Source organism: Styela clava, chromosome 13 (assembly GCF_964204865.1).
Source record: "Styela clava chromosome 13, kaStyClav1.hap1.2, whole genome shotgun sequence".
Taxonomy (NCBI): Eukaryota; Metazoa; Chordata; class Ascidiacea; order Stolidobranchia; family Styelidae; genus Styela; species Styela clava.
Window position 1 is genome coordinate 2763092 of NC_135262.1, and position 13564 is coordinate 2776655.

At 38.7% G+C, this 13564-nt stretch overlaps 1 protein-coding gene across 6 annotated transcripts in view; it reads right to left on the reverse strand.

Moving 5' to 3' along the window:
* The window catches only part of LOC120332574 (uncharacterized), a 30234-nt gene extending 16871 nt beyond the window's left edge, over positions 1-13363 (reverse strand). For 2 of the 6 annotated variants that reach the window (XM_078119603.1, XM_078119601.1), the window contains exons 1-13: positions 13205-13362; positions 11915-11964; positions 10254-10485; positions 9626-9763; positions 8723-8884; positions 8162-8299; positions 7164-7322; positions 5966-6112; positions 5313-5459; positions 4660-4806; positions 3833-3943; positions 3079-3201; positions 1816-1932 (exon numbers count right to left, since the gene is read on the reverse strand). In XM_078119603.1, the coding sequence (XP_077975729.1) occupies positions 1816-1932; positions 3079-3201; positions 3833-3943; positions 4660-4806; positions 5313-5459; positions 5966-6112; positions 7164-7322; positions 8162-8299; positions 8723-8884; positions 9626-9763; positions 10254-10485; positions 11915-11964; positions 13205-13233 (1700 nt within the window). In that variant the 5' untranslated portion in view covers positions 13234-13362. Of the gene's footprint in view, positions 1-1815; positions 1933-3078; positions 3202-3832; positions 3944-4659; positions 4807-5312; positions 5460-5965; positions 6113-7163; positions 7323-8161; positions 8300-8722; positions 8885-9625; positions 9764-10253; positions 10486-11914; positions 11965-13204 lie in introns of all 6 variants that reach the window. The other 4 variants (XM_078119604.1, XM_078119602.1, XM_039399852.2 and 1 more) reach the window with 4 other exon arrangements.
* Positions 13364-13564: the final 201 nt, after the last annotated feature.

Consider the following 13564-nt stretch of genomic DNA (forward strand, 5'->3'; position numbering starts at 1 on the left):
TTTCCTTGTTTTTTTTAATCAGTAATTGTGTAAGTATTTTCACTTTATTTAATACATCTGTGAGGGCCAAAACAAAATGGTATTAAGAGGTTCCCCTTGCAATTTGAAATTTTTTTTGAGACTTCATGGACGCCCTTTACCAGAGGTGGGCAAGGTTTGTGGATCAGGGGCCAAATATTTTGCCCACGTTCACGCCTCGTTACAAAACTAACGTTAACAGCAATCAACAAATTCCTTTAGCTTTTTTTAGCTTGAACATCAAAATTTGGTTTGTTTGGTTGTGCCAGCATCAGGCGGGCTAGATTGAATCACCCAACAGGCCGGATTTGGCCCATGTCTGCCCTATATAGTATAATAAACATGCTAGATACAGAATTGACCCTGGTTTACTTTTTGGTGCAAAGTCATAATAAACCATGATTTTATTAGTTGTCTTTTCACAATTTTAGAAGTTGAATTGATTTATGATCAATCTGTGAGAGTCCATATATGCAAATAAAAATTATAATTCTTCAAATAAAGATACTGAATTAATCCCTACATCAAACATCAATAGGTTGGTTTCATTTGGATTATGAATCCTCTTATATAGCAAGATGAATTTCACTTTTCTCAACTATACAAATCTGATGTTTCATTCAATAACACTGTATGGTCAATGGGACTTCATTTGAGCACATAACAGATTTTGACAATGCCGAGATTACAACGCCAGTGAGATTAGTTACGTCAGAAAATATAAAAAATAGAGGATAGCGAGTAGGGTGACAAGCTCAAGTTAATTTTATACATCCATATTCACATTTCAACGTTATTATTATTTCTTCGAAATTACTCAATTATAGTCCCCACACATGTGCATGTGTACTTAAGAAATGAGAATAAAATAATGCAGGGGGATAGTACTTTTGTGTAAACTATTTACCAATAGCAGCAAAATTACCGGTGCTCCCGAAGTATGCGAACCAAGATGGCGGACATCGGAACGTAACATGGGTAACAGGGTCGGGTTAGGCCATATTTTTTTTCCAATTTTCCTTATTTTAGTCCTATTATCAGTTCGAAGACTAGCCAAGAGCCTCCCGTAGTATTTATACCTAAAATTATGGCCTAACCCTAACCTAGTACACATATTACATTCCGATGTCCGCCATCTTGGTTCGCATACTTCGGGAGCCCCAAATTACCCAATAACCTATAATCTCCCTGGCCAAGTACTAACTTGTCAGGGGATAAGATCTTTTACAAGAGAACAATGTTCAGGTCCTTGGATCGAGGGCCTTCCATAGCTAGGTACTAAATTGTTGTGGGCATAAGCTCTACTTTTAAGAGAATACTGTACAATCAGTGACGTATCATTGTAGAATGGCGCCCATGGCAAAGTCTAAAAATGCGCCGCCCTCTTGATAGTTTGACAATTTACCGTATAATGACTCTTAATGAATTGAGGTACTTGTACGGTTATTATTTGAGTAAAAATACAGAGTTTCAGCTACTCCCTCTTCGAAATTATTTTATTGAAACTTTATATGATTAAAACATTTTTGCAGTTTTTGCGCTCGTTTAAACGGTGATCATGACACGAGCCATGGCTGCCACACCCTAGATACGCCACTGTGTACAGGTCCTTGGATCGAGGACCTCCTTGATCAGGTACTAACTTGTCGGAGGATGAGCTCTACTTTTAAATAAAAATACAGGCCCCCTGATCTCTAGGCTAATTACCAACTTGTCGGGGGATAAGATCTACTTTTTAAAGAGAATACTGTGCAGGTCCTTGGATCGAGGGCCTTCCATGGTTACATAGTTACTCACCCGCCATTATTATTGCAAGTGGCTCCATTTAAACAAGGGTTCGGAACGCACGGGTTCACAGGTGCCACCTCACATCTTGTACCAGTGTAACCTCCTTCACAAAAGCAAACGAAAGTCCTGAAATAGAAACGATAAAATTTACAGTACTCCCCGGCGGACACCGGAGTGCAAAATGTGTACCAGGTTAGGGTTAGGTCATAATTTCAGGTACAAATACTACAGGAGTCATTTTGTTAGTCCCCGAACTCGTAATAAAACTAAAATAAGGAAAATTGGAATAAAATAATGGCCTAATCCTAACCTGGCACACATACTACGTTCCGGTGTCCAAATTTACTGTCATTTAGTGTTGGGTAGAGCTACCTAAACCAGGGGTGTGCAATATTTTTTGTCGGTGGGCCATATAACTAATTTTCAGATATCTAGCGGGGCTACACAAAAATGCAGCTATCGCTTAGCTTTACAGTAATGATACCTCTAGGCAAATGGGTTAAACATACAACGCAGCGACGAAAGCAAAAAAACAATTTATACTCATGTGACAGTGTTTTTAAACTAACTTTCGGGATTGAGATTTTACGCTCGATGATAAAAAATCTACTAAATGGCTAAAGTCAAGTGGTATCTTTAAGTCACACAAGTCTAGCGTCAAGAGGAAGAGGGTCTGGTTGAAGATCGTCAAATCCAGGGTCAGAGGAAAATCAAGCATCATGTACTCCCAGCCGGTCACATATGCAAGTACTAACCGAGCTCGACTTTGCCGAGTCTCTGGTAAATGAGTCTGAATTACAGACTTCAAGACTGAGTTAAGACATAGGATAGGATTTACATATTTATCCCGGGGGAGAGGAAAGCCGACAAGACGGCTTAATCATATGGCGAACCACGGCCTCTCGTCCAGTTACCAGTCCAGGTCGGGTATAGGATTAGTTAGCCAGTTATTTGTTTTCAGGTGTATGGACTTGACGGTAGAGGAAGCCGTAACCGACCAGCGGTTGGGTGAACCACCCTACGGCAGGGAGGGCGAGGAGTCCAGCAATCCTCTCGCACATGGTCATCCCCGTATGGGATTTGAACCTACGATCCAACGAAGGTAATGGCAATCAGAGATGCGGTGGCGAGCGTATTCCTACCGCTTAGCGTGATGCGCCACACCGCCGAGCCACATATCAGAGTCTTGGGGCGGTTTTACTTGTATATGTTACTTATCGGTGGCTCCTGTTTTGACGAAGAGGGAAAAATTACACGAGTTATTTCACTTACCTTTGAGGGTCTGGATTGCATCTGCCATAATTTAAACAAGGGTTCGGCATGCATGGATTCCTTGGTCTGATGTTACAATATGTTCCGGTCCATCCAGCATAGCAGTCACATCTGGCAGTGGCACTGAATTGGAATTTTATTAGAATAGTTATACTGGAGCAGAAGTCTGAATTTACAGAGACTATAGCAGGGGTGAGCAAAGTTTTTGGACCAGGGAACAAAAATTTTGCTCACCTGGAATGGCGGGCCATGTTAAGTGTGACAAAGAAGTTTTTATGAACAATATTTACAGTATTACAAAAGCAAGCGGAAAACAATAAGCCGAAACTACATTTGATCGCAATATCAACAAATTCCTTGAGCTATTTTAAGTAAAACGTAAAAATTTGGTTTCGGTTTGGTCGTGGCAGCATCAGACGGGCCACATTATTTAATGTCCTGGATCTAGCCCGCGGGCCGTGGTTTGCCCATGTCAAGACTATTGGAGCACTGCTCTTTCGGGTAGCAAGGTAGCGACAACTACAAATATGTGCAACAATGAGCCCAAAGAAATTCAGCTGAATATGCTGGTGTATGACATTTTTAATAAATTTAATTTTCAGGTTTTGATAATCTACATTATTTGAAAATTTGTAGTTTTTCGCATATATCACACACAGAGTTTGCCAAGAAGAGAAAAAAAAACACTTCAATACCACATTTACCATTGAGGTCAAGCAAAAAAAAGTATAATAATAAATTTTACAATACTCACGAAACTACTGAACAACGTCCATTATTGCAAGGTGATGGAACACAAGGATTAGTCACTGTCCTTTGCTCACAATAATCCCCGGTGTAAGTTGAAGTACAAAAGCATTTGAAACTGAAAGAGAAAGTTGTTTAAGGTGTTCAAGTTTATAGAGAAATGATGAAAACAAAAGCAAATTAATGTTTCTAGGTCATCAAGTACCCTCAGTCATCATATTTTAAATCATTAAATGTCATTTTAACTCATCAAGGGCCAGCAACGTACCATCTTATTCAAAACACTGACTTCACTTAAGTATAGATTCAGAAGTTAAAAAATGATGATCAGAAATTTATGATTTTTTTTATCTTTTTTCGTTCTAGATACCGACAATTGTTAAGTTATTATCACAGTTTAAGATATGTTTATATCCGTCACAATTCAATCATGTACCTTCCGACCCACGGATACCCTCCCACTTCTAACTTTGACCCCCAGTCCATCAACTTTGGAATGCGTTCAAATATCGGTACTCCCGTAGTGTGTGTACCAGGTTTGGGTTAGACCGTTGAGCATGATTTTACTCCGATTTTCCGTATCTTAGTTCTTTTACGAGTTCGAGGACTGTCTGTTTAGCCAAGTGAATATACCCCCTGCTCATAGGTTTCAGTCCATTTACACAACTTGATGTAAAGTAGGCAAATAAACTTAGTCACCTCCATATTGATACACAAATTTCTGGAACGCCGAGCCTTTTTTCAGAGTGAGTGAACATGAGAATAAAATGACCCACAATCGCCAATCCCAAGCTGTAATATACCATCTTTGAACAATTTGAAGCATCCACTTACCCAACACCACCTGGTCTGACGTTACATGTTGCCCCATTTCTGCATTGGTTTGGTACACATGGATTTGTTCGGATAACTCCACCTCCACCTCCAAGTGGTTGCTCGCAGTATGTGCCAGTGTATGGGCCAAGGCAGAAGCATTTGAAACTGAAAAACCTCAATTTTAGCAGTTGGATGTGGTTGTAGGTTTATCTTGTCATTTATTTTGCAAAATAAGATTTTATTTCAATTTCCCATTTATTTTGCAAAATAAGATTTTATTTCAATTTCCGGGTTCACGTGGTAAACATTTCACGCGATGTTCACAACAAGACGTATGTACTTCTAGTCGGCGTGGCACAACCATTTTTGCCTATGTTATTTTAAACACCCACATGCTGACCTGACTGTCATTCAAAAATTAAGTCGCTACGACGTTACAGTAGCGTAATAAGGCCCTCCACAAATTATACTAACCGCCATCCAAGACAGGCAGTCGATCACCTGAAATCGTGCAAGCTATTTACCCAGTTTTTTCGTCGTTAGGAATAACATATGCAAAAATGCTTATGCCACGTCAAGGAGAAGTACTTGACGGCGTTTAGTAAACTAGCCCTGACATTTCTATGTCAACTTTTTAACTTTTAATGTTTCAATTTCAAGCATTCACTTACCCAACACCACCTGGTCTGACGTTACATGTTGCCCCATTTCTGCATTGGTTTGGTACACATGGATTTGTATTAGTTCGGATAACTCCTCCTCCAAGTGGTTGCTCACAGTATGTGCCAGTGAATGGGCCAAGGCAGAAGCATTTGAAACTGAAAAACCTCAATTTTAGCAGTTGGATGTGGTTGTAGGTTTATCTTGTCATTTATTTTGCAAAATAAGATTTTATTTCAATTTCCCATTTATTTTGCAAAATAAGATTTTATTTCAATTTCCGGGTTCACGTGGTAAACATTTCACGCGATGTTCACAACAAGACGTATGTACTTCTAGTCGGCGTGGCACAACCATTTTTGCCTATGTTATTTTAAACACCCACATGCTGACCTGACTGTCATTCAAAAATTAAGTCGCTACGACGTTACAGTAGCGTAATAAGGCCCTCCACAAATTATACTAACCGCCATCCAAGACAGGCAGTCGATCACCTGAAATCGTGCAAGCTATTTACCCAGTTTTTTCGTCGTTAGGAATAACATATGCAAAAATGCTTATGCCACGTCAAGGAGAAGTACTTGACGGCGTTTAGTAAACTAGCCCTGACATTTCTATGTCAACTTTTTAACTTTTAATGTTTCAATTTCAAGCATTCACTTACCCAACACCACCTGGTCTGACGTTACATGTTGCCCCATTTCTGCATTGGTTTGGTACACATGGATTTGTATTAGTTCGGATAACTCCTCCTCCAAGTGGTTGCTCACAGTATGTGCCAGTGAATGGGCCAAGGCAGAAGCATTTGAAACTGAAAAAGATAAGATAAGTTTATTTCGACCTCATAATCAGCAAAAAGGCGATAAAATGGTTGATAAAAACAAATTAATAAAAACTGATTATGAAATCAGGAGAGTAAACAAAAGCTCGGACAAGGTTTAAGACGCACAAGATATAAGATGGAAATTATTGCCAAGAAGAAGTGGTACGCGTTCACTCACCTAAAACTATTGAATCAAACCATTCACACTCGCACACACACATACACACAACCATAGGGCATTAATAAAATTAGAAAAAAGAGAGAAGCTATAATATTTATGGTAACCAAAAATAAATAAATAAGCACGTAAAAAGAAATTGGAATAAAAGATGAAATGTAACAAATAATAGGATTGTTTGCCACACCAACAGGAATCGTTTACCACAAAAGCTCAATTTTAGCATGCAGTTGGGTGTGATAGTAGGCTTATATTGTCAATTTTGCAAAATGAGATTTTATTTCAATTTCCGGGTTGACGTGGTAGACACTTCGGGCCATGTTCACAACAAGACGTAAGTACTTCCAGTCGGCGTGGCACAACCATTTTTGCGTATGTTATTTTTAACCTCCACGTGCTGACCTGACTATGTCATTCAAAAATTAAGTCACTACGACGTCACAGTAACGTAATAAGGCCCTCCACAAATTATACTAACCGTCATCCAACCCAGGCAGACGATGCCCGAAATCGTGCAAGCTATTTATCTAGTTTTCTAGTCGTAGCGATCCCGGTACGAGAGAGATCGCTGGCGTAAGTGAGTTCGTTATCTTCGGCGCAGATGCCATTTCGGGCGATCGTAGTTATACTTTGGCAAGCTCTTTGACGTAATTGTGAGGTCAAGTGAGTAATCTTTGGATGACGAAGCCAGATAGGTGTTAGGAATAACATATGCAAAATTGGTTATGCCACGCCAAGTAGAAGTACCTGACGGCGTTTAGTAAACTAGCCCCGACATTTCTATGTAAACTTTTTAACTTTTAATGTCCTGCAACCTGTACAAACATCCCAAACTAACAATTTTACAAAATATGAACTCACCCGACCCCTCCTGGTTTGACATTGCATGTCGCTCCATTTCTGCATTGATTGGGAACGCAAGGGTTGATACCAGTTCTGATAACTCCACCGCCACCAATATTTCGTAGTAAGTGCTCGCAATAGGTTCCGGTGTAACCTCCAAGACAAAAGCATTTGAATCTGAAGAAAATGTCAATTTTGTGATTAGTAAAAATTATTCAGGTCTCCATGAAATCAATGGGGTTCAGATCAGATCCCCCGCCTTTTTTCTGAATTTATAAAAAACATTTGCTCTATTATACGTAGCAGTTTCTTGAAGCTTTAAACCAGGGGTGCACAACTCAAATGAGAATACGTGCCAAATTTTTTAAAATATTCTTGTCGCGTGCCATGCACAATCGTTGGTATTGTAAATTAACTCCCGTAAAACAAAACACACATCAAACAAATTTCAATAATAATTCATAAAAACGAATATCTATTTATTGAAACAATTTAATGTCCTGAAAAACTGCCGATTTTGATAGAAACGTGATATTTTAATGTATATCATAAATGCAATTTTTATTTTTACTAAACCATTCGCGTGCCACGTTTGAGCGTATGGCGTTTATGGCGCGCCCCGTGTTGTGCACCCCTGAATTTTATTTGAAAAGAACCCCTTCAAAAACGTCATAACCCTGTCTATTGCTATTAGAGGTAAGATCGAGCCCCAAAAATTCCAGTTCGGTCCGACCCAGGCCCGTAGGTATTAAATCCGATCAGCAAGAGCCAGACCTGCGATTACAGCTCCTTCTGTTTTATCCAAATTATTTATTTTATAACAAGTATTCTTTAGTTTAGTTATCCACACATAGTTTTAGTATATATTTTTTATAAAAATATATTTATTTAAAAAAAAAAGTCAGCGATAAAGAACCCCGACCCGACCCGAATATCTGGTCGTGTCGGGCTTGGGCTTCAGATCTTAGCTGTAATTGCTATTTCTAAAATTCAAATAATATCAATAACATTATTACCCTCCACCTCCAGGAACTACATTGCATGTAGCTCCGTTCTGACACCTGTTTGGAACACATGGATTTCCAATTGGTTGAACCGGGAGTAAGGGTTGTGGTAAGAGAGGTCTATCAGGTGCTTCACAAAGATAACGGTTCCTAAAAATAAATTATTCACAGGATTTCGATTCGGAAAATTTGCATGTAATGAAATTCCAAAGTCACACCCAATGCAGCACTCTTGTGGAAATACACACAAGAGTGGAATGGATTTGAGCTGCACGTGTACATAAAACCTCTTGCATTCCAGCAAAAAAATACAAATATGTACATCTTGCACACGCATTATACATAAATCAGAGAAGAGATGTGCTACTAACGATCAACACTATCGCGCCAGGAAAAAAATTGACGACATTTTAGGACCTAGGAACATTATTACAGAAAATATGAGTCTCTGTAGAAACATTTACCGATACACAATCGTTTTTACTATTTTTATAAATCCAAGAATCTTTGTAGCTCTGTACCGTCTAACCAATCTACGAGGCCTCAAGAAAAGTATAAAATTCCTTCACTTACAGTCCAGGCATCGCTGTACATCTGCCCAACTGAGGGCAAGGATTTGGAACACACAGATTTGTGCCCGGTATTATTGGATTTGGGTTAAATCCTCCACCTCCAGAACGCTGAGTGCAAGTTTTCCCAGAGTAACCTTGCATACAGAAGCAAGCAAAATCGCCACTAAAAATACAAACGAGAATATCGGTCAGAGACCGAAGACTTATCGATCGAAAGTTAGGGGATCTCCCAAAACAGCGCTCTTACTCCAAAGTGACACCTTGTGTCCCATCACTAATTAATTAATAACTCGCTAATTATACAACATAATTCATTCAAAATCAATAGGCTTATGGTCCGACATATGATGAATGCACATGCAAAATCTGGAACAGATATAATCTCGCTTTCGTGAGATATCGCGTGCATCTAACAAGACAAATACCTATCAACATACTTACCGATCGATAAGTAAAAAGAGTAATTAAAGTATTTGAGGTAAAAACATCAGGATATGTAGCGGAAAATATGAGGATTTTCATATTTAATCTTGGAGAGGAAAGTTATGATTAACATGCGCCAATCGCAAAACCTTTACTTGTTGCAACTCTTTCGTGACACAGACGATTACGATGTTCATATACACATTAGAAGCAAGCAAATATATATGGTTTGATTTGTTGACTGATGACTGAATGATGAATAGACATCTAGTCTATCTTAGCATAGGATTGAATTTACACATTTTTCTCAGAGGAGAGGAAAGCCGACAAGACGACTGAAATTATTTGGGAAATCACGGTCTCTCGTCCAGAGTTACCAGTCCCACGTAAGATATGGTATTAGTTAGTGGCTGCTAATAAATCTTTTTTAAATACTTCCTACACATATTCAAGCAAATCCATGAAAGTAGAAAAATTGTACCTTCCAGGAGCCACTCTACAAGTTCCACTATTTGCACAAGGATTTGGCACACAAGGATGCACATTTCTCCCAACAGGTGCCACATCACAGCGCTTGCCAGTGTACCCATTCCTACATTTACATTCGAACACTTGAACGCTGAAATTAAAAAAGATGCATTGAGAATTTATTACTGGGATGTAAAACATTTGACGATGGACCGTATAAATAACATGCGGCATCCAGCTGGGCCACCTAAAAATTTTTTTTTTTCATGAACACAGTGTGGCCCTGTTTACGACAATTTGGGATAAGTTAATTAAAATAATACAGTAAAAAAATATCAGAATACCAAAAAAACAAAAGCAAAAAATTATTATGTTAATACGAGCTATCCACAAAAAGACGTCATAGTTTATTTCAACATCTTATTCAGCATAGCAAGGATAAAAATAAAATTAAAAGCTCATTATACACAGATACATGTTGTTAGGTATCCGCTGCTGCTTGTTCATAACCTTATTCAGAGTCAACGTGAATATGTATCATAAAAATATTTACATATCACACATATAGCCACGCATAAAGTGAAATAATAATTCAGGATAATCCAAGACGACGAAAAGTATCACAAAGAAACCAAACGTACCTATCGTACCTCACACATTCACCTCCGTCTTGATCACAGGTATTATATGGACAATTGGATTGAGCGAAAGACCTTCCTTGTAAAGTTTTATTTGCTATATTCGAACTATTCGTCTTGGCAGAAGTACTGGTTATATTGGAGGTTCCGGTTTCAGTTTCCGTCTCATTGTCTCCTTCCTCTTGGTCCGGGGGTTCAAAGTTCGTGCCACTGCCATTCTCTTCTTCCTGACAAGCTGTGAGCAAAAAGGTATTTAACAACTTGGGGGGGGGGGGAATAGTGTTTGGTACCGGTTCCGGTATAAGTTGTTAAAACCCTTAACCGTTTAGCAAATACCAGGCCGTCCCAATCTCGACTAAGTCAGATACCAGAACACTTTTGAAGTTTCAGTCGAGTTTCTGCCCTGCCGAGTTAATAATTTTTATAATAAAGCAATTACCCAACTAGTAACTTCCGTGAAAATATAAACACAAAATCGTTGTAGCCCATACCAAGTTATTCAGTAAGTCTTATTCGTTTAAACCCAGCCGCCGAGGTGAAAAAAACTACCGACATAAACACAAATTTTAACAGCACACAGGTCAACAAACGCTGGGCATATTCGCAAAATAATGGCGAAATACACAGCGAAAAATATCTTATGGACGTTATCAGAAAAGCTGAAATTATTATTGAAGAACCCAAGCAAAAACAATGCCAACGAGGCCTCTCCAACAGCTGCTTTGCGAAAATTTGACTTCATTAATATCATTAGAAATAAAAATAAAACGCATAAAAAAAACTCTGCCACGCTTTCCAAACTTCGATAAGACGCAAGACGCTTATTGAAACTACAACAAAAATGTAATTTTATTCCCCTGTTACCATATTTGCCGTAACATATAGTGTTAAATTTTGTCGTTCGCGGAACATAATTTTAATCACTTCAGTTTATTACAGCTGAAAGTCATTCTACGCCCCGAACGTGTTCAATAAATATATATAGGATTTAGAGCTCACCGAATAAAGTATCTTTATCAATCATTTTGTAGAACAGTAAAAAGCCCATACATATCAGTGCGTGCTTGTATAAAGTCTTGTACGGAAGGAAAAGCGCAAAAAACGTCTAATTAGAAAGCCATGTAGCAGTGACTGCCAACGTTTTAGGGATCGTGGCATTCTCTCTTGATCCTTTCAGCACTCGTGGCCGCTCTGTTTATTATTCCAGTTATATCTATAGTGTTATTTCAAAGCAATGAAACTAATAGGAAGAACGCGGAATTCTCGTAAAGTGAAAAATAGAATGAGTTTTGCGTCTTTGAGGCTACGGGCCCCCGGTTTGGAACCACTAGAGCAGGGTGGTCCAAGATTGGCAGCTCCGCGGGCCACAAAACTACTTTTGAATTGTTCGCGGGCCACAATAGTGCCAAGAACTTCGCTCGTTTAACTTCACTAGTTGCCTCAGCAAGCCATAACACTAGTCCATTCAGCGACATTAATGATGCAACAATATGTCAAGATTTTTTTGGTTAATTTTATGACGAAAAAACATCAAATGCAAGTTTTTGATTCCTCTCCGAATGCGACGCGGGCCCCCAGATAATGAAGCGGCGGGCCGACTTGTGGCCCGCGGACCTGGGTTTGGACCACACTGTACTAGAGTATATAACCATAGACGTACTTACCAACAAAACCAGCGACACTGCACAGTAAGATAATCATGTAAAACCAGCGCCTGAAAATAAAGTAATTACATTATCAGCATAGTTTGGCTCACCAAATATATGAAACCGAAGAGTTAACATTTAAGGGAAGCCGGGAAAGCTTGCCAAATTCAGTCCTGCCCCGACTAAACGTATGGTAAGCATAGCGTACGTATACGTTTTTGGGTCTGGGCATTTCGAATCCAATATTAAAACCGGATTAGTCGAAAATTTTCAATCGACAAACTATCTAAGTGACGAATTCTCTATATGTTTTTAGTAATTTTATGTCTAGATAACCTATTACAATAAAAAGTCGGTACTCCCGAAGTATGTGCACCAAGATGGCGGACACAGGAACGTAGTATGTGTACCAGGGTAGGGTTAGGCAATAATTTCTGGTATAAATACTACGGGAGTCACTTGGCTAGTTACCGAAATCGTAATAGAACTAATATAAGGAAAATTGGAAAAAATTGTGGCCCAACCCTAACTTGGTACACATACTACGTTTCGGTGTCCGCCATCTTGGTTCACATATTTCGGGAGTACCAAAAAGTCTCATACAATCACCAATCTCACAAGTATTCGAGATTCGATTCGGAAATCACAAGGTATTCAAAAATGCCCAGCCCTATGCGTTGTAGAGTAAAATCAGAGACCGATTGCACTTGTTCAGTGCAAAATGCGTATGAGTGCGCCATGAGTGAAAATTAGTTGTCACAACTTCTATACCGGTATATAAATTGTGTAGTTTTGAACTTACTAATGAGGTACTTTAACCCAATCTAGTACTTAATTTCTGTTCGCTAAATTACCAATTTTGCCGTCTGATTTACGGATCATGGAGTCAAAATGAAATTAAACTAATGGCAAATTATTATTCAGCATACATATATATATATATATATATATACGGCTTAATCATTGGGCGAACCACGGCCTCTCTTCCGGTTACCATTTCATGTCGGGTATGGGATTAGTTTGTCAGATATTTGTTTTCGGAAGCATGGTAACATTATTACAAGTACAATTTAAAATTGAAAAAGTAAATTTAATTTAACTCAAAGAGTCTTTCTGCCCACTAACACATTTGTATTTCTTTGTTAGTGTGCAGCAAGACTCTTAAATTAAATAGAATGGTCATTTTCAATCTTGCTACAGCATCCTTGCGTTATACGCATACGTCTCCCCACCTGCGCAAGCAAGAAAAAGTAGTTAGTTTCACGTAACACCAACTGTTAGCTTAAAAAATAAAATTAAATGTTTTACCATTGCATCACGGCCATATTCGCCTCCATTAATCTCTTCACTAACTTGAACAACGATATAAAGAACGAATCCTCTTTTAACTTCAACTTATCGACAACAACACCCAACTAAAGCCTGAACAGAATGGCCTTCTAAAACCACGTGGGTGCTTGATCGACTCGACCTCGATTTTCAAACGCGAGAAAACAATTATTAAAGCTGTTCAAAAGATCGGTAAATTGTACTCGAAATTTGTGATTATGAGGTAGATTGGGTACACAAATACTATTTTTTTCGCTTCGCTTTAGTGTTAGAAATTTTGAAACAGCTTTAGGAGTTGAACGTCTGTTCAGTAAGCTAAATATGATTCTTACAGTTGGG